A 20,784-nucleotide genomic window follows, 5' to 3' on the forward strand; every position below is an offset into this window, starting at 1 on the left:
GGGGTGGGGGCTTCTCTCTCTCCCCCATAGAGCGCAGCATGAGCGCTCCGCAGCAAAAGGATGTGTGAGCAGGCAGCGCGCTACTGTAGGGACGGAGTCCACAAACTGCTTAACAAAGAACAAGCCAAACTTCGAGCCCAAGAAAGCCGCGAGCAGCCGAAACCCGTAGCCTGTCAGGACAGCGAGTCCGCGACGGCAGCACAGTCCGGAAACAGCGGCGCCCAGCCCGGTGGAATCGACGGGCTCGTCCGCTGGATCGTCACCAAAATGAGCGACAACAAGAACATCTCCAGCCGGGAGTACGCCTCCAGCAAGGAGGAGGTGGCCGTGGCTCAAGAGCAGTTCTTCGCCCCGGAGCCGCGGAGAGGCATCTCCGTTATTCTGGATGTGAGTATAGAGAGACACCGGGCAGTGGTCACCACCCTGACAGGTTGGGTGGGTGGGTGCGCGGGATGAAGACATCCAGTGAGCAGTGCGTACGGACCGGTGCAGTGCGCACTTACGCACAGAGACGATCTTACAGTTTACTGTTGAGGCTTGTAGGTCGAGCTTAACAGAGCAGACAGGAGCTTTCCCTCAATAACTGACACTTTGTTAAGGCACGTGGGACCAAACCTGTGAGCTCCTGGTGACTGGACAGTCTCTAGATGTCCATCTTACTCCTTGTTGCCCCGTCCAAAAATTCAGTTCGTTTTTTTCGCTTCTTGCCCCTTAAGCTTGGCTTTATAAGTTTACTTACATACAGTATCAATGCAATATTATTAAAAAATTCAGGTCAGTGCTGTATATTTTTACTTTTACTGATGGTTTTACTGTCAGTTCAAAGAAAGTGAAAAGCAGCCTCAGTAAGTCAGTAAATAGTCTACTTGCATGTTTTAGGCGATATGATCACTCAGTTTATGAAAACGTCTTACTCGCATATTTTTATTGATCCCCGTGATAAAGGCACAGTCAGAGGGGAAACTCTCTTATCCCGACCGATTATATGATTTAATGCAGAGGCCAGCGGACAAACCTGTAAAAAAAAAAAAAAAAAAAAAAAGACGCAGCCTTCCTGTATTGGAAATGGCAATTACGCGGCGCCTTGTCGATTTAGGTCAACTCATCAATACTATGGGTTATTGGGTTCACTCCACTAAAATCTTTTCCCTGGAGACAAGCTTATGTCGCTTTAATGGTTTAATGGGGTAAAAAACAAAAGAGAAAAGTAGTTCATATACTGCAGACCCGGACCATGACACAAATAGACTGATAGAGAAGGGGTCCATGGAAAACTAATTATGATCAAGACCAGAGGGCCAATATATCCCGGTACCCTAGTAAACTAATTGCGTGTGTGTGTGTGTGTGTGTGTGTGTGTGTGTGTGTGTGTGTGTGTGTGTGTGTGTGTAGGGGGGTTGATGGGGGTGTATAGCCTAGTTTGCTGCTGAGCCTCCCTCCTTGAAAAAGAGTCTCTCCGCTCACGCAGATGCAGTACAGCTGCTCTGTTTTCATTACACCATATCTCACATAGTTAAGACTATAATCAGAAACTGTTTTTTTTTTTTAAACATACTTTTACCTTTCCAGTCACAGAGGCTTCATTTGAATTTACACTAAAATTTGTTTTTGAAAGTATTAATTGAAAAACTTAACTGCATTAACTTTGATTTCATATTGAAGTTTCTCATGTTTTCCCCAGGATTGTTTCCTGCTTTTTCCGTCTCTCATCGACATTTAGCTGCAATACTCACACTGATTGGTCGATAAACAGTATAAGCCCCATCTTCTGACATAAGCAGTGAACTCATTGTGGTATTTTCTCTCCACCCCACTTTCCTGAACGCTTGAACTTTGAAATGTTAATCGTTCTTGCCATTTTCCAATATTATTGACCCCAGCATTATTATCATGGCGAAGAAGTTCATTCCAAAGGGATTTGAGTGATTGCTGTGTGTGTGTGTGTGTGTGTGTGTGTGTGTGTGCGTGCGCGCCTGCAGGCAGCATTCTTCTCATTAGACCATCTCTGCTTGCTTGTTTCTCATCCTTTTGCTGTTCTTGTTTTCTCCTTCATCGTAACCCACGCTGCACCTCTCCCTCTGCTCTTGTAACTCTTTTCATCCTTTGTCCTCCCCCTGCCTTCTCGTCTTCACCTCTCTTCATCCTTCTCCACATCTTTCTCGCCTTCCTCCTCTCCTCTCTTCTCTTTTCTCCTCCACGAGGCCAAGAAAACATCCATTCTTAATAAGGTTAGGAGACGGGTGCAAAACAAGAAACCTTCCGTCTCTCTGTCTCTCATCTTCAATTTCAATTTTGTTGAATCCTGTCAGTTTCTGTCTTTTGCCATCTCTCGTTTTCTTTTCACTCTACGTTTCTGTTACAACTCTTGACACACACACACACACACAAACACCGCCTCCTCACAGCAACACTTTCCCTTCCTCTTGAAGCTTGTCTGTCTCCAGCAGCTCCAGAGATGGCTGTTTTCTGCGGAGTTGAGTGCGCCCCAGGATGAAGCCGGAAAAGCAGAACAATGCAGAACAGCTTGTCGTTTGAAACGCTGCATATCTCAGTAGTTAATGATTTTCACTTTGGCCCACTCAGATGGCTGCAGTCATTTCCTTGAATGCATATTTATAATTTGCCAAGCCATAAAGGATCTCTAGATGAGTTGATGTAGTTTTGTTGCACAAAAAAACATACGTGACAAAATAATATGTTTCTGACTTCAGTTTTTTACATCCTAATTATTTTCAACTTGTCATGATCGTTGTCAGTGTTGCCCATCTACATTGCCTTGATTTATGAAACATGAGAGTCATCAAGCAGAAAAAAATGGAAGTTTAAACAGTGAAATACTTCTTTCTTGTGACGTTACAATTAAAAGTTGATGAGAAAAGTCAGTGAAAAATCATGAGGCATTTTTTTCTGACAGTTGCATTTTTAGGTGAGAAATGTTGTAAGCTCTGCTCAAGTTCTGTTCTCAAGTCTTCAGACTTTAATATCCTGCCAAAGTTAAAGTGATACCCAAAATATTTTTAGTATTTACCACTTATCCCCTGTAGGCAAGAAGGTTTCTATGAAAATTGTCAGTTTCGTCCTTCACAAAGCAACAACAGTCCTCTGGTGGCAGGTTTTATCAGCAGGGAAAAAGAGTCGAAACATCCAAAGAAACACACTCATCCTCTTTCTATATGTACTCTGGTATTTTCCAAGTGATTGTCATCAGCAAAATATGGCTAAGTACACTGCTTGCTGTATGTTGGGTGCTCAAGATTAATGTGATTAAGACATGAAATTAATGAATCAATACACACACAGTGTAACTCCATGCATCTCCCTCTCACTTTCTTTCTGTCAGCGTGTCGGTTCATTTCATCTGTTACATCCTTCTCACCCTTTTCTTTCTCTCTGTCTTCCACCTTGTCATTGTGCTGTTTTCTGACAGTCATTGTCAGGAAGAACAGTGCATGTAACACTCTGAAACACTGATGAAAGTACCAAACCTGGCACTTTCAATTCCATAGAGAGAAACGCTTTCACTGAAGCTATAAATTAGCTCCCAGAATTATGTGTGTGTGTGTGTGTGCGTGTGTGTGTGTGTACATACATGCACAGAATGTGGTGCATACATACACACAGCAGGTAAACATCAATCAGCTGTAGATCCGCGACTTTGTGTGTGTGTGTGTGTGTGTGTGTGTGTGTGTGTACATAATGAGATTTTATCTTCTGTCACTCTAACTTTTCAGTCCTGTGGCTCCCTAACAAGTCTTATCACACACCACTGCCCCTTATCTAGTGGAGACACGTTTTTAAGTGTGTGTGTGTTTGATTGGGTTTCTGTGTGGACTCACTGGTTAAGACCAAGAGTTGACAAATTGAATGGATCACTGAACATTTATATTTCTAATAATTCACACACTGGGTTCTGTTTTTACAGCAAAGAATCTATCGGTTCTACTTAAAAAACACCACATTATGTGTGTTGAACCATCTGTCACTTCTGCTGAAACTTGGCTATGTAAATGTCCTGCCCTTGAGCCCTGGATATCCATTTATAAACCTCATAGCATCATCTTCAGTCTGTTGAGTTGTAATTGTCCTGCCAAAACATCTGAAGTGGCTTTTTATTTCTTATGGTAAAATCCCCCATCACTCTTACTCTAAGGTTCAGTTTTCTGTCTTTTTCTGAGAGAAAAGTGACAGTTTATACTTCTAGAAAAATGTGAGAATGAGAAAAGTTTCATGCAGAAATGACATACTGTGCCAAACATAAAAACAGTGCTTATAGCTTTTACACCAAATGAAAATGTTTAAAAATTAGAGTGGATGTCAAAGGATGGTAAGTGACTTTAGGTTGTCGTTGACATGATGTTACATTTTCACCATGCCATAATTGCACTGGTCCTTTAAAAAACCAAACCTCTACCCTGATGTCTTAAACAATTACAGACCAGTGTCCAAGTTACCATTCCTGTCCAACAGAAAACTGTTGCAGGGTTTCTAATCTGATTACAACTTACATTTGAGATATTTTTCACCTATATCTGTTAACAATATGTGGGCCAATATAACAAGATTACATAAACACATTACAAATATTTTTGATAAGGTTTCCTTGCATTCGGTTTTTAAAAAATCTTCTCCAAGATTCTCTGGTGGGAAAACTATGCAATGGTGTCACTGTTTATAAACCACCTCAAACTTCCTGCACATATCTTTGGCATTTCTGTACTGTAATTTCATTATCAGCCAACATATACACAGATGAACTACATCGACTCTCTTCACAGCACAGAAACTGCACTTCTGAGAGAGGCAGACAACCTTTTAGTGCCAGCAGATGCAAGCAACATCTCAGTGTTGCTTGTATGGACCTTTTGATGCAGTTGACTACTCACTTTTAATAAACCATTCAAAATACTTAAAATCTTTACACCTCTCAAAATGAACTTGCATGGCCCAATCAGAAAATGTCTCGTGCAAATATCACGTACCGTATTGATCAGTGTATGAGCTTCCACTTCTTTCTATAGGAAGCAAATATGATGTGTTGTTATGCAGATGATACACAGTTGTGCCTACACTTGAATTTAAATGACTATTCAAGTCATCCAAGTAATATCAATACAATATTTATTGGAAAATGTTAAAAGTGAGCACAAGGAACAGACACAGTGACATCACCACCTGTACAAAACAATGATATTCAAATTGAGATTGTATCAGAAAACAGTGGAATCAACTTTATGTATTAAAGTTTTATTTTATTATTGTGTCCACTACTAATTACTTGCTAAAAAGTAACTTTCCCAAACACTGGTTTGAATTGAGGAGTGTTGAATCTGCCCTCCTTCACCGGCTTTCATATGAACTGTGAAATCTTCCTGTTTAAACATCCTGCAGCTCACTGCAGATACCTTCATTAATACTAACAACACTGTCTCATTCTCTGTTCACAGATATTCAGAAGAGCTGACAAAGATGGTGAGTGAATTTATTGATTATCTTCATTGATCTCACCAGACTTGGAGAGAAAAACTGCAAACCACTAAAGATGTTACTTAACATAGTTTTTTTTGTGTGTGAAGACACCTATTTTAACATGAAATTATATATGCGTATTTACATGTACTGTATGACACATGGTATTCAGTTTGTCAGCTGAGAATTAAATGACTCTAATGACCTCGAACAATATTATGTTTTTGCTCCTGTTAGTCTGCTTCTTTGTTTTCCTGTCCAATAATTAACAGGATATCTAAACATCATCACCTTTTAATTACATCTGTTGAAGAGGTAAGCCCTTGTGCCAAGGATCAAGTGACGATTTATTGATGCAGATTCAGAAGGTTCTTTTGAAGGATTTCTTGTTACGTGCTACACTTTTGTGAATTTAAAAAACACGATACGTGTATCTCTTGATTGACTGTTTTTTGTGTGATGGAGCAGATTATAATTTCTGAACATATTTAAAAGACTTTTGGGTATCATTTTGAATATTTATATACAAGTGTAACTAAAAACGTTAGGTGTACCTGTGTCAGGGCCCTGGTGTTGAGCACACTGGCTTAACAGTATGACTTCCTGACTTACCTTAAATGTAACAGAGCCAACATCAGAGTTACACCTGTGGCTTTTCTATCAATGACAAGTCAATTGTCTGCTGTAAGAAAGGTTTATCAGTAAAATAACAGCTTTAGAGGATTGTACAGCCTTGGCAGAGGTACATGCTCTCTAAGTATTTTCTTCCTACCTGTTCCTGAACTAGTTTGGGCTTGTTGGGTAGATTTTCAGATAGGTGATTGTGTGAGATTTATTGTCTCTGACGTCTTTTCTATTATTGCAGGGAACTATCGAGTGTTAAACTCTGTCTGCTTGCTGTCTGAGCTGCTGCTGCAGTGTGCTGTATTTTTAGCATGATGGGACATTAAAGTGTTTTCAAAGGGGAAAGTTTATATTACTGTGAAGCTGTGCCAGTGAACAGTTTGTTTATACCCTCTGGCACTGCATGTACTCAGCCACTTTCTCTCTCTCTTCCTCTTCATCTTCTCCACGTCTCAATCTCTCCTCTCCCTTTACACCTCTTCCTGCTCCATCCATCTTTTCTCTGTCCCATCCTTTCCCTCCTTGCCTCTTTTATTCTATCAATGTGTCATTGACAAAAAAGAATTCAACTAATGAGGAAACAGCATAAAAGCTTTTGCTTTCATCGGAGCCAGATGGCCATTTGCTCCTCCAGTGTGTGTGTGTGCCTGTGCGTGTGTGGAAGGGTTGTCTCTGCTATCCATGCTGATTACTCCTTTGCCTCCTCTCCAGCACTGTTACGTTCCCAAATTTTATCTCTGTAGAAAAGATCTCTGTTCACTTTAATGCGCTCTACCGTGGAGGTTTATTTAGTCGTTGCTTAGTCATCTACCCAAGCTTTGTTTCATTAGTTGTTAGCACAATAGCTGTGTGAGTGTGTGTAGATAAATACAGTACAAAATCCATTTATCAGCAGAAGTTGTAGACCAGCAAACATAAACAGTTTTTACGGATGATTTAACTGTTCACATCATCGCTGTAGATGACGTTCTCATCTCGCCTCGGGTTGCCTTCACAATAGACTGTGGAACCAGCTGTCAACATTTTAAATGCCCGCACCACCTAATTACCAACTGCTCCAATACAGAACGTCAGTTAAAGATTTACATTTTCATTTCATGCTGATCTTATCCTGAGCAGAGACCAGCTGTATAATGATAGAGCTGCTGTTTCTCCGTCACAAACACGCTGTAGGATTGTTGTTCTTCATTGTGCAACTTTATGCTAACAGTCTCTCGGGGTGTTCCAGAAACTCTACTGCTGCTAGAAAACACACAGCTGCAAACTGTCTTCATCGAGCTACATATGAACGTGGTTGGGTGAGGGGGCTACAGAGCAAGAAAAGAAGAGAGTGAAAGTCAAGAGAGAAGAGGAAGAAGAAGAAGAAACGATGTTTATTATGGGGAATCGTAGCTATTTGATGTATGGAACGCAGGCTGAAAAGAAAGAACCAGCTAGCACAAGCTGAAGAAGAGCTATTTTTATCCTCCTGCCTCTCACTCCAGGGAGAAGAGCAGGGAACTGTTTTAATGAGTGAGAGAGGGAGAAGGGAGATGCTAACGGAGAGCAGAGAATTGTAAAAAATAAAGGAAGGTGCAGGGGAGAGATAGACAGAGGGAGAGCCAGGAGGTGGCAGAATCTAAAAGGGAGAGGAAGCTAGGAACAGAGAGAAAGAGAAGCGGAGCGAAGAGAGGAAGAGGAGCAAGTATCGTATATCTGACAACGGGACAGTAATTGTTTAATTGGATGAGTTCTGTCTTTACACTCATAGCACAGATTCCAGGGCCGGCTTCCTGCCCCCAAGCTGCTGAAACAGCAAGACAGGGAGTGTGTGTGTGTGTGCATTAGTGAGTGTGCATTATGCATCCGCATCTACTGTGAGCATTTTTTTTTGTGTGTGCCAGTGTGTAATATAAGCATAAGTGTATCGGTATGCCTGAGCTTGTTTGCATGAGTATATATATTTATGCGTGTGTGCTTTGTGATTATCACAGCTGTCTCAGAGCCATTGTTATGCAGCTGGTGGAGTGTTTTCAGCAGCCAATAATTCTATGAAATAGTTGCATCATTTGACAGGACTTAGTTTACTGATAGCACCCGCAGTAGCACCTCTCATATGCCACAGTCCATCGAGCTGCTGCAGTTTGAAACTTAATCATTTCCAGTAAAATGGAAATGTTATGAAATAATGACTTGGGGTACTATTTTAATTGCAAGGTTTCAGTAGCTGCTGACTGAATGAAATCAAGTTACACCAGTTTTTTGCATTTCAATTACACTCCAAAAAAATAACTCTAACCACATTCAGTCATCAGTCTTTAGTCTCAAAAGTTAATTGAATTTTTGCAGCATTAATCTGTAACATAAAGGGTTGTATTCAAACACATTTTTATGTCTGTTCTGTAAGGTCAGTATATATATAGATTTTGCTGGGCGAAAATCACTCCCTTATTCAGTACTCCTAATCAAGCAGCAACTACCACAGCTTGAGGCTGAAGCCAGTATGAAAGTATCTTAACATGCAATGCTACTGACAAGCGTCAACCTCTCTCTAGAAATACTAAGTCAATCATTTCTTTCAATGAGTCATTATGGTCTCTACCACTGAATTTGGACCCTCTTAATAATTGTGCTGGAGGTCATTTTGGAAATTATTGCTCCGTTAATAAGATTTGAAGACTTATAATAGCTTTGATATCTGCCGGGTGTTGAGGGACAGCTGTGATTGACAGTTCGCTCACCTGCTGCTCTCCCCGGCTACGGGACTTGTACTGTGTTGTACTATTGTCACAATATTTCTGTCAGTTTAGGCCCCATTTACACCTGGTATTAACATGTGATCTGTATCTGGATACATTATCTGGATAATGACATCCGATCAATGGATCCTTGCATTTACACCTGGTAATAAAATGCGTTCTTGTTTTCTCGGTTGTGCCTGCATTGTGATTGGATCTTAATATGCAAATTGGCTAGGTGGAGCTGGCGGACTTGTCAACAAACATTGCTTTCCAGGTCAAGGAAACTGCTGCCATGAATTGACATCATTCACTTTTTTGTGAGGACTTCTAGTTACTGGTACTATTTGTAGCTTTTACAGAGCTTGCTTTAGCTGGCAGGAAGAGGCGGAGCTAGGTGACCTTTTTACTTACTGGGATAATTTTGGTCTTTGTCTTGAGTCTTTTGTGTCATCTCTGACAGGTGTAGCATTGGACTACTGCAATTACCTCTTCTGCAACCATAGACTGTTAAAAAATATGGATGTAGTTGCCGTGATGTTACCCATTGGTTTATAGACTGCCATTTTGGAGCCTCAAGTTTGGCAATTTGACTGTCACCATCTTGGATTTTTGGAGTCAGAAGTGACCATATTTGGACAAGAGGGTGGAGCTGACCCTAGCGCTAGCTGCTATCTTGGTTAGCACGGTGCATTTACAGTCTATGGTTAACTCTGATCATGCTTATGCTAATTTTCGCTAGCGAAAAACAGGCTTAAAAACATTAAAACAAAATGTACTTACTGGAAAACTGACCAGCCGACTCCTTAGAGGGTCTTTTAGTGTACAACCAAACGCTGAACAAGACTTTTTTAGGCAACCAAAATATTACAATTAACTTTCATGTACTGAGAAAACTGTGAAATAGAGACAGCTATGCCTATACTCTGTTAATCTGGGGTTACGCCATGGTTACATTATGTAATCAATGTTGTCACCGTGGCACTGAGTTGTCAACCACAACGTAGGCAGCCCCTAAAGCATACTTTGCTTTATCGTCTATTTTACTCAAAATGGGACCATAATTTACAAAATGAACATTATGCTATATTGAAAAAGACTTGAAACTCGTGATTGAGACCATAAACTCATTAGGAAACTGTTTGCTGAGGCAATAAATCAAGTGAGATATAGGGTTATTTTCTCATAGACTTCCATACAATCGGACTTCTTTCTGGAGCCAGTGGAGTCGCCCCTGCTGGCCATTAGAAAGAGTGCAGGTTTAAGGCACTTCCGCATTGGCTTCACCTTTCAGACTTGGAGCTACCCACTTGTCTGCAACATATTCAATGCTCTGCATTGTGGGATGGTAGCAGAAAGAATCCCATGGAATTTTTGAGGGTACTATATATTGAATTGTCACTTTTAGAGATGAGACAAATACAATGGTGGAAAGTACATTTACAAACCTTTACAAAAAAAGCCTTTCCTTAAAGGCCCTGCACACCCACACAGGTGTTTTCTCTTACTCTGGCTGATTAGACCTCTTCCAGTTAAGTTGGCTGAAGCCATGCTTGGAATCATGTGAATCAATATGCTAATACATGTTTTCGCTTGTCACAGTAGGAAAAGCATAGGTGTTTCTATTAACGATGGCCTCATTCTGTTCAAGTGTCCCAGTAAGCCAAGACAGTGTGACAGTGAGTCAGTAGGCACAATACCAGGACCCTAAAACTGAAGCGGCTAAATGGAATTCAGCCAACTTTAATTTTATTATTTATATCTAAACTTGCTGTGACATGTCAAAATGTCCTCTGTAAGACACCAATTTCAGACACTGCCCAGGAGAGAGTTGAAAATTCAGTCAGTCTAGTACAGTCTGAACATGCCCACACAGTAACAAGGAAAGGTCTAATTGTGCAACATAAGTGAAAACACCTGTGTGGGTGGACCAGGCCTTTAATGGTGCCAGTTTATTTTCTCTGAAGTCCTGCTACTTGCACACCTGATCTAATTAAGGAAGAAAACATTTCCATGATACTTTGGACTTTGACGACAGGGTAGAGAGACACTGACACAAGCAGGGACACATGAAGGAATTTTGTATCTGTGCTCTCATCAGTTAGCGGGTAGGTTTTTTTTTTTCTTGCCTCTTGCCTTGTGACTCATCAGCCATCTGCTAATTATCGTTACTGTGTTCGACATAAAGACAGAAAGCAGACGGAGTTCGGAGAGGCTTGTTTATCCACGCTGTCAGGACTAGACAAAGTTACAACATTACAGCGAACAGCAAATAGGAGCGTGCAGCTGCTTCTGTTCAGTGTGGCCAGACACAGCTCATGGCTGTTAGACTAATGAAACTGATTTCATCGTTTTGTTTTTATTTGGTTTGGAGATTTGGTACCCAAGTGTTCTCAGTTGTAGACTCTACTTCCACTTTTCAGATCACCTGTCAATCAAACAATGTGGCCAGTGGTACAGTCTTTTTCTTAGTTAGACTCACTTTGTTCTCATTTATGGTATATATAGTACTCAGTAGAGTATGTCACTGGAGATGGAAGATGTGTCATTGATTTCTCTGCCTGATTAACCTTCTTTATGCTGGCCTTAACATGCGTCTGTTCGTATACTGAGACTGCAGACAGTGTGTAACTGTATGTGAGCTCTACAAGCATCCTGGCATACTCATTTACCTGTTTACTTTTTATCAGCTTCTCTGTGCTTTTTTTAAATGAATTGATAATTTTGCAACTCATACGTCAGATCCATTTTGTGCGTTGAAAACCGTCACTTCCTTTGTGTGCAATATTTGTACACTGCCATAGCCAATGCAGTAGCCTATATTTAGCTGCTATTACTCCAGTCATCATTCCAAATGTTTCCTAAATTTTGGCTGTACTTTTCGCTGCAGTTAGTCATCATCACTCATGTATCATATGCCTACTGTGTTCTTACTTCCAGGTACTCTGGATTTAGGGTTATGTAATATTGATCTCTTAGTGGTTGTCTTATATAATTGATGGTCAGAGTTGCCAATTTAGAGGCTTTCCCACTAGATTTTTTAGGACCATTTTAGTGACTGAAAAGTTATCAACATTTATCAGTGAAATCAGGTAACTCCATTTAAAATCAAAATTTTGATGCAAAGTCAATCCATTTCAAACTGACACATCAGTGGCTTTGCTTGCAGGGGAAAGTTACTTCAACTTTGGTGAACTTGGACACAAATTTGCCCCGTGGACCAATAGTAAACCATCTTTACAGTGAAGGAACAGAGAGCTGGAGAATCCAAAAGTCACCCCATTCAAGGTTTTTAACCTTCCTCTGCTGAAGTTTAAACTGTTCAACTGAAGATTGGTTTGCAGACAGTTATGAGGCAGGAGTCGATGGTACAAATAAGCTTTTGAATAAATTCTATGATATTGTCACCTTAGCAACCAAGTTAACTCGCAGAGCTTTTTCCCCTCTTCAATAACTGACTGTACAATCACCAGAGGAAGAAAACCGCACAGCTTGGAGAGTTATTTTGACTAACTATGATGTTTCCGGGTGGGTAGCAAGTTTAGCTGTTAGTTCGTCAGCCTCTAACACCACCTACTGTGTGTCCGGAAGACATGCGGATGAGTTTCTTTGTGACTATACTTTGTTCAGGTACTCATCTTTTTTTATCTCATACACATATTGTCAATATTGCATATGATTATTTTCTTCATGATGACGCTGGTCATAGTTGCTCAAAGATTTTTGACACAATTGCAAAGCCTTTAGCACAGACAGAAGCAGGCAAATGTGGGCAAGACTGGAGGAAAAAAAAGTAGATCCAAACAGTCCAAAACAGTGTAAAGGAAGAGGAGAGAAGCTGAAAGCAGGAGAAATGAACAGAAAACTAAGACAAAAGAGTACAACAGAGTGAAACAGGTGTCAAAGGAGCAAGAATATAAATATAGGAGGTGAAGGAGGAGGAGGACATAGATTCGGATAAAGAGAAAGCTTGTCACCGTCGCCTGTCAAAAGAAAGAATGACACAGAGAAAAGCAAGACATAAATCAGAGGAGAAAGACAAACTGACAAGCGAGGAGAGACAGGACATGAGGGAGAAATGAGTCGGCCTGCAGACAGCCAGCATGATGGGGCTGTACTGGAGCATTTAGTTCATGGTTTATTCAATAGCCGCCAGCTGATTCACTTGTCCACAGATCTTGAAAAGAGGCTGGATTACATCTCTGTTAACTTTGTTTCCCAAACCTGTGGTCAGTCTTTTGAAGTTTAAAGGAATAATTTAAACATTTTGGGAAATAAGTGTATTTGCTTTCTCGGCTAGTTATGAGTAAGGAGGATGAGGAGTTATGATGATAAGAAGATTACACTCTCAGATATGACAGTGATATCGAAATCCTCATCTAACTCTGCAATTGTATGAAAGTCTATGAGAAAATTACCCTACTTCTCACTTGATTTATTACCTCAGTAAATAGTTTCCGAAGGAGTTTATTGTCTCAATTGCTAGTTTCAAGTCTTCTTTAATACAGTGTGATGCTCATTTTATAAATTATGGCCCCATTTAAAGTAAAACAGATGATAAAGCAGAGTTTGCTTTAGGGCATGGCTACTTTTTGATTGACAAGGTGGTACCATGGCGACAATGTTGGTTAGGTAATGTTACGTAACCATGGCATAAACCAAGGCTCACAGAGTATAGGTGTAGCTGTTGCTATTTCAGTGTGTTTTCAGTTCATGAAAGTTATATGTAACATTTAAAAGATCCCTAAGGTGTTGTATGTTCAGTTTTTCATTAGGGATGCCCCACCGTCTCGTCCAAATATTGTCACCTCTGGCTCCAAAAATATATAAAGAGAACTGGATACAGGAAGAGCACCAGGCTTTGAACCCAATTTGACATAGTGGCCAAAACGTGTAATTACAACATCACATGACACTATTGGGCCCAAAAAGACTTTTTCCCATAGACTTACACTTTGTGAAAGAGCGGATCATTTTTTTGAGCGTCACAACCCCCGCGAAATGACTTATTTCACTATCGTAATTTGACCCATTTGATCTGATCACATTTCAAAAGTCTAGAAGAACTATATGATTGAATGATTTTATCCCCATTCAAGTTAGCCGGAGAGCTAAACCAGAAGTTAGCTGTCTTGGCCGACGGAAGTCTCTAGTGAGCATGCTCCATGGGCACATTGGGCCCGTAGAGCATGCTTGGTATGTTTTCAGGAAGTGGCTTTTTTGGCTTCATGGGGCCCCGCCTCCCACGCTGTACCCAGTTCTCTGTATACATCCATGTCCACAAACCAGTGAGTGATGTCACGGTGGCCACGTCCATTAATTTTTTAGTCTATTATTGTAACTATGATGACATGCATACCTGAAGATATTGCATTATTTGCAATATTTAGAGTATCTGAGGAGACTGGTGTAATAAATAATTTTAAAAAAAACAACACGCACTACACATGAGGGCTTAAACTAATTATTTCATTATTGATAGTTTTCATGATTAAATTGTTTAGTCTATAAAATGTCCGAAAATAGTCAAAAATACCCATTGTCATTTTCCAAAGCCCAAGGTGAAATCTTCAAATTACTTGTTTGTCCAGCAAACTGTCCCAACATCCAGAGATAATGAACTCAGCTTCACAAAAGACAAACAAAAGCAGCAAATCCTCACAGCACAATCTTTCAGCTTGTTTGCTGCTAGACGCTGCAGCTCCTCAGTGAGCCAGTCAGTCAGAATGGTGTCATGTGTATCTAATTACCTGCAGTCTTTAATCACTGACACTGCTGCTAACAAGCCCCAGAGTGCCTCATGCCGAGGGAGACAGGGAAGAGACAAGAGAATAGAGATGGGAAGTTCTGTTGGAAAGACAGTAATGGAAGAAGAAACGTGATTGGAATGTGTTTATAAAGAGGGCTTTTTTTGTTGTGGGACAAATAGAGAAAGTCAGGATGGGCTCTCACTATTCTACTTTTTTCTTGGAAATCCAGTACATTGTTTTCCTTATGCTAAACTGAACAAACGAAGAGGTGTAAAATGCAGCCTCTTTGAGGCATTTTTGAAAAGATTTCTGCCCACAGTGAAATGCCTCAACAATAGGAACATGGCTCTTCTTCCAACTGTGCACTGCAGCCATCATCTGATGCAGCCAGGTCTGGGAAAGACACAGTTTTTTACTCTGCTGCCTTTCAGTTTCTGTTGTCAGACAACTGAACTGGAATGATATCTGTTAACCAAGGTGAACAGTGATTCCTCTGCACTATGCTCATGTGCTCATCTGATAAGGAAGTCAGAGGTAATAGAAAGTTGTCCTCTGCCATACTCATCTCAGTATCTCGTGTGTGTCAGCTGTTGGATTATGGAGGGGTGGCAGGTTGTCTGCATGTTACTGGAACACTGAACTCATTCCCAGTCTGCTGCTTACAGTGTTGGATTCCGACACAGAGTGAAAGAAAAGAAATAAACTCTGTTTCTCTTTCTCTCACTGTCTCAACTCACCTTTTTTCAGATTAATTAGCTTTAGATTAAGAGTAGTTTTTTTTCTTCCTGTGCTAAGACATTGCTTAATCTCTGTAGTGTGAGGCCTGTAAAATGCTTTGTGCAAGCTAAACCTATCATAACAGCTTAACATAGCTTAACATACTTCAATATGTTACCGTAATAAGCTATTTGGCTGCTGGCTGTAGCTTCATATTTAGTGTACAGATAGAGTGATGTCAATACCCAAAGTATCAAATTATTCTTTTGAATATGCAGGAGTCAAAAAGTGATTTTTATTAACTTACTTTTTCTGTAGTACAATAAATAAAAATGCTATATTTATAGCATCACAATGAAATAACTCAACTAGGTGTACAATACAACATGGCTCTCTGAATGAATTAACGCTGTGGTGCAGGAGTAATGTGATGTGAAGGTGGATGGAAAAGTAAAAAGGATTCTGTGCAGGTTCCTTTAGAGGCCTAGAGAGAAAAAAGAGCGAAGGAAGGTGGAGACTAGAGGGGATTGAGGTCTCTTTGTTCACCGTCTTGGTCGTCTGGATTTGGATCAAAGGCTGAGAGTTAAGACGCCCTTTGAAGACGTTTTCCTCACCTGACGCTTTCTGCCCTCCGCTGGGTCGGGATCAATCCTCGCTCTTTTTGGCTCATTCACAGGAGCATTTGCTTAGAATATTTGTACGGTATAAAAACCGCAAGAGCACAGAGGTGGAAATGGAAGGCTTTAGATGCAAAATTGTAATTTTATAAACTGGCTTTTTTAAGGGAAGAGGCAGGAAGCCGCACTGAATGAGGCACCTGCTTGAGGAAAAAGGATAAAAGATGGATGGATTTGGACATTTTGGATAATAGAAGTCTTTTATCTTGTGCAGCTTTAATTTTGGATTTCAAATGATTCAAAATATATGAACTTGTTACAGAAACAACAAAAGTTTTGCTTTCTTTTAACGCACCACAGATATTTTATTCTATTATGGCTTTTTTTTACAAAGGTTTCTCAAATTATAGGTGATTTTCAGCTAAATTGTGGCTTAGTTGCTCTTCTTACATTCTGTCAATCAAACTAAACCCCTCAATTTTGCTTTCAATCAACTGCCTTTTCTTTTATTTGTTTCTACCTTCCTTTCTTTCCTTTCTTTTTCTGCTCCATCTACCTTCATTTTCTTCCCCCCCCTCCCTCTTACCTCCTCCCCTTCCTCCTCCATCTCCCTCTCTGCAGTGTGAGCTTTCTAAACTGGGTGCTCGTATGGCAGGACTCCCTGGCTAAGCCAAATGTTGGAACAAACACTGAGCTGCGTGTGGGATGAGAGGACACTCTCATCCATCCATTCTTCCCCTTCTTCTTTTTCTCCTCCATGTCCCTCCCCACTGCTTCCCCCTCCTGTATATTTACTACCCCTTCCCCTTCAATCCTTCCCAGCTCTCTCTACCTATTACTTGTTTGTCTCTCACTGTCCATCTTTCTACTGTTCTCAGTCAGTCTTTATGCCTGTGTAATCATGTCTGTTCTTCTCTGGCTTTACTCTCTGCATCCCTCTTTTATCCCCTGATCTCCCCAAAGCAGCTCGAGCTCACTGTGTGTGAAGAGAGAATGTAGCAGAGAAAAGGGAGGACAGAAAACAGAACTAAACAGGCTTAATGAAGTTTTAATGATTCTCAAACGATCTCAAATAGGGTTTGGTCAAATATGGCACTTTAAGATGGCTATCAGTGCAAAAAAGTAATTCATTGTCCCCCAGAATTGTGTTCTTAGTGAAGAAGACAAGCCTCTAAACTCTTGAGCTGTCGATTGACTACACAGAATAGAACTCTTAAGTGGAAAATACACATCTGTATCATCAGTTTTGCCTTTTACCCGTTGTTAGCAACCTTCACAATCTCCTTTATTGAACCTGCACACAGGTCTGGGACTATTAATTAATGTTAGGAGGAAGGAAAGGATTGAAACCAAAGGTTAGGGAAATTATGAGTCTAAACAACTTGTCAGGAACAAAGCAAAGCCTTTAATCAGTCCAGCCAGATTCTCTACTTAAGTGCTGCTGGTGTGAGAGGCAGTCATTGATTCACTGATGTGACCTTTTTACACACACACACACACACACACACGCCCTCTTGAGAATCTGAACAAACAGTGCTGAGATCAGAGCCGTATTGTGTCCTGAACAGATTACGCCCAGTGATTGTACGTGCTGTGGTGTGTATGTGGTGTGTGTGTATGCAGGAATAAAGGAAAAACGGAGAAGATAATCAGCTGACATCACATGTAGGGTCACAACAGCTGTGCACATTACTCATGACTGCTTTACATTTAGCATAACCAGTTCAATAGCTCTGATAATGCATTACTATCAAGCCATCATTAATGTGATTGGTTACACCTGTGCTTTACCTGCTATGACGATCAATGTTCTAAAAAGGTTTGCTGTTATTTTCCAGTGTACCACAAATATGTACATTACTCTGCATTATGTCAATTTAGAAGCTTTCTGATGTTTAAATCTTTTTTATCAATCTTGTATGTTGTGTTAACTCTCACTGCACGTTTTAATCTGCCTTTCTCCACGGCCAGAACCTGCAACTTTAGGTGCTCAAGCAAAAAAAAGGGCACTGATAACTGAATACATGAATTCACATTACTAATCTGTTGGGTCGTCTCATTGATCAGCAGGCAGCGTAGCGATGATGCTGCTGCAGTGTATACATATGCACACACACGCACACACACACACACACATACACACATGCACAGTGAGCGGAGGAACCAACCAGAGCAACTTTGATCAATGTTACAATCAATAAGGAATCTCATCAATCCTACAGTTTTTAAAAATAAAATCAACCTGAACTAGATCTAAATCTACACTTTTACACTCAGGAAGAAAAAGTTCATCAGGTTGAACTTTGAGTCCTGTTCACCAATAAATTCAGACTCTTCCTCAGAGTGGAAACCCCTCAGAGAATAAAAAATAAATCAGTCTTGTTGTCCTGCTTCAGCTGGTCCAGAGGCGAAACTGCAGACAGAGACGGGATGGAAAGAGGAGGAAGAGGAGGAGGGAGTCATACCACCTTAAAGATGGCTGTCAGAGTGTAATTTAAGTTCAGAGTGTGAAGGGGGAGGAGGGGGGAGGGGTGAGAGTGACCAGGGGGATGGTGCTTTAACAGAGCCTGCAGCTAATTGCTACAGTGGCATCTTAAAGCTCGTCTACCACAAAAGCCCTTGGAGCCTGAATATTGCTGCAAACAGAAGAGCTGCTGACACAGGAGGAGAGGAGAGGAGAGGAGAGGACAGGAGGAGAGGAGAGGAGAGGAGAGGAGAGGAGAGGAGAGGACAGAAGGAGAGGAGAGGAGAGGAGAGGAGAGGAGAGGACAGGAGGAGAGGAGAGGAGAGGAAAGAGGAATGGAGAGAAGGAGAGGAGAGGAGGACAGGAGGAGAGGAGAAGAGGAGAGATATTCAAATATGATTGCATAGACTATTAACCACGTAATGCATATTTATTTGTTTCAGTTGCCTGACAGGGGAACTAACTAGCCTACCGTCACTCATCTTCATTGACAACGCTATTTTACGCCAGACTAGCTTGCTTGTTGTTATGCTAATGGTGGGTTATTGCCTAAATTAGGTTGTCTGCTGTATTGAGATGTTTTAATAGTGGTTTAATTTCACATCAGTGACAAGCAATGCTGGGGCTTAGGGCAAACACTATCGTTACCTGGCTGTCACCAGTGAAGGCAGGTCAGGGATACTTGGATCATGCTGCTCCATGCCTCAGAATTAGAACTCAAATGCAGTTGTCGGGCATAACAACACGCTTTTAATTGAGAATTGATGCCATTGGCCAAATATAAAAACTAAAATATAAAATTGTAAAATAAAAAGAAAAAAATATGTCTTTCAAAAAGGGCACTTATGTCAAAGGCCAAAAGGTCAGGTGCTTGAGCACCATCTGGGGTCTATCTGTGCACGTGCCTATTTATAACAGATCTTTTGACAGCAGCCACGTGGGAAATCAGATCAAATAGCTGGGAACTGAAAGACAGATCACCGGAATTTCAGACACTTGATTACACTTTTACCATGGTCACTTACCAAAAACAAAAACAGAAGTGGTGTTAATATGTGATCCGTTTTTACAAGTTAGTTTGTTTTAGCCACAGTTAAGTCTGTTCACCAATAATTGCACCTGAGTAAAGATCGGTGTGTGAAATAAACCTAAACTAAACCTAAACTATATTTAGGTTATATTAGAACTAAAGTCACTGTAGTAACATCATGAGTAGCCTATGTTAGCCTCCTCATTGTACGCCTTCTATAACAAATTCAAATACCGTTTGTCAAACAGAGACAGTTATATTTAGAAATTTGAAAGTCATCATTTATAACATGATCACTGCAAAGTCTTTTGGGCTCCAAATTTTAACACTTTTTATGGTAGGCCTTTTCATTTCTGATATCCATAAAACTTTCTGATGTTGACTGATACGATGAAAAGAATATGATCTGTTTTTTTTTTTTTTTTTTTGTCTGGTGCAGAAAATAATGTCTTCAATAAGGCACAGTCAGTATTAACTTACATGCTAGCAGGACAATATGTTTTCTGGCCACCAGAGTGATGGCTGTTAGAGCCTGTGACATGAACTGCAGCACCTGCCAATTAGAAACAACTATGAGTTCATGATATATGACAAGATTTCTGGATTTTAGAATTTACTTTCTGGCCCAATTTTGGAGCAAAAAACCCACTTAGCTCTGCTTGTTCTGTTTATACTACCTTCTGGGGTCTGCTTGGAGGACTCGTTTCACACATGCGTAGTAGCTTGCAGGTACAAGTCCACACAGAGCCTATGCGTACACCTTCTGATGACCAAATTTACATCACGCAGATGCACAGATGCGGAAACTATAATTTCAGCTTTACAGTGTGAATGTGATGTAACTGAGTGTGTTCAGCATCACAAAATCCTTTTTGTAATTTCACTATTCATTACTTGTTGCTTACAGTACATAGTTGTCATGTCAAAGTTGGGGAGAATATAATTTCCCAAGGACATACAGCTCTCTCTTGAAACTTTCACAACTTACAATCACAGCCTAGTTCGAAGGTGTGGATTTTGACTGATAAAGTGTTTTAAGTATGTGATATCTGACAATGCAGGTTTGGGAGGTAGCATCCTTTATCTCACTATGAAATGTGCTGGCTGCTGGATTGCACCATTACTAGAAGAGGAAGTACCTGCTATAGCACTTGAAAAGTGAGGCGCTTCAGTGTCAAAAAGCAGTGGGGTTACCATGGTGAACAAACAGACACAGTAGTTGATTGGCAGTGCTGATCAGAAGAAAAGCTGCTCAGTGTTTGTTCTTTTATGAGCTTCATATTGGGAGAGAATCTAGCAGCGGCTGCTAATTCCCGACTTTTTCTCTTAATGAGCAACGGTTGGAAGCTGCCACTCAGGAGAGGATGTGTGTACTCTGATTAGTATCTCTGCACACCAG

General features: G+C 40.6%; 1 protein-coding gene across 3 annotated transcripts in view; it reads left to right on the plus strand.

Moving 5' to 3' along the window:
• The first annotated feature begins 44 nt into the window (after positions 1-44).
• Positions 45-20,784, plus strand: part of necab2 (N-terminal EF-hand calcium binding protein 2) — a 141,246-nt gene continuing 120,506 nt past the window's right edge. For 2 of the 3 annotated variants that reach the window (XM_067588819.1, XM_067588820.1), the window contains exons 1-2: positions 46-387; positions 5,445-5,469. In XM_067588819.1, the coding sequence (XP_067444920.1) occupies positions 61-387; positions 5,445-5,469 (352 nt within the window). In that variant the 5' untranslated portion in view covers positions 46-60. Of the gene's footprint in view, positions 388-5,444; positions 5,470-20,784 lie in introns of all 3 variants that reach the window. The other variant, XM_067588821.1, reaches the window with a different exon arrangement.

The sequence above is a fragment of the Thunnus thynnus genome, chromosome 5 (genome assembly GCF_963924715.1).
Source record: "Thunnus thynnus chromosome 5, fThuThy2.1, whole genome shotgun sequence".
NCBI lineage: Eukaryota > Metazoa > Chordata > Actinopteri > Scombriformes > Scombridae > Thunnus > Thunnus thynnus.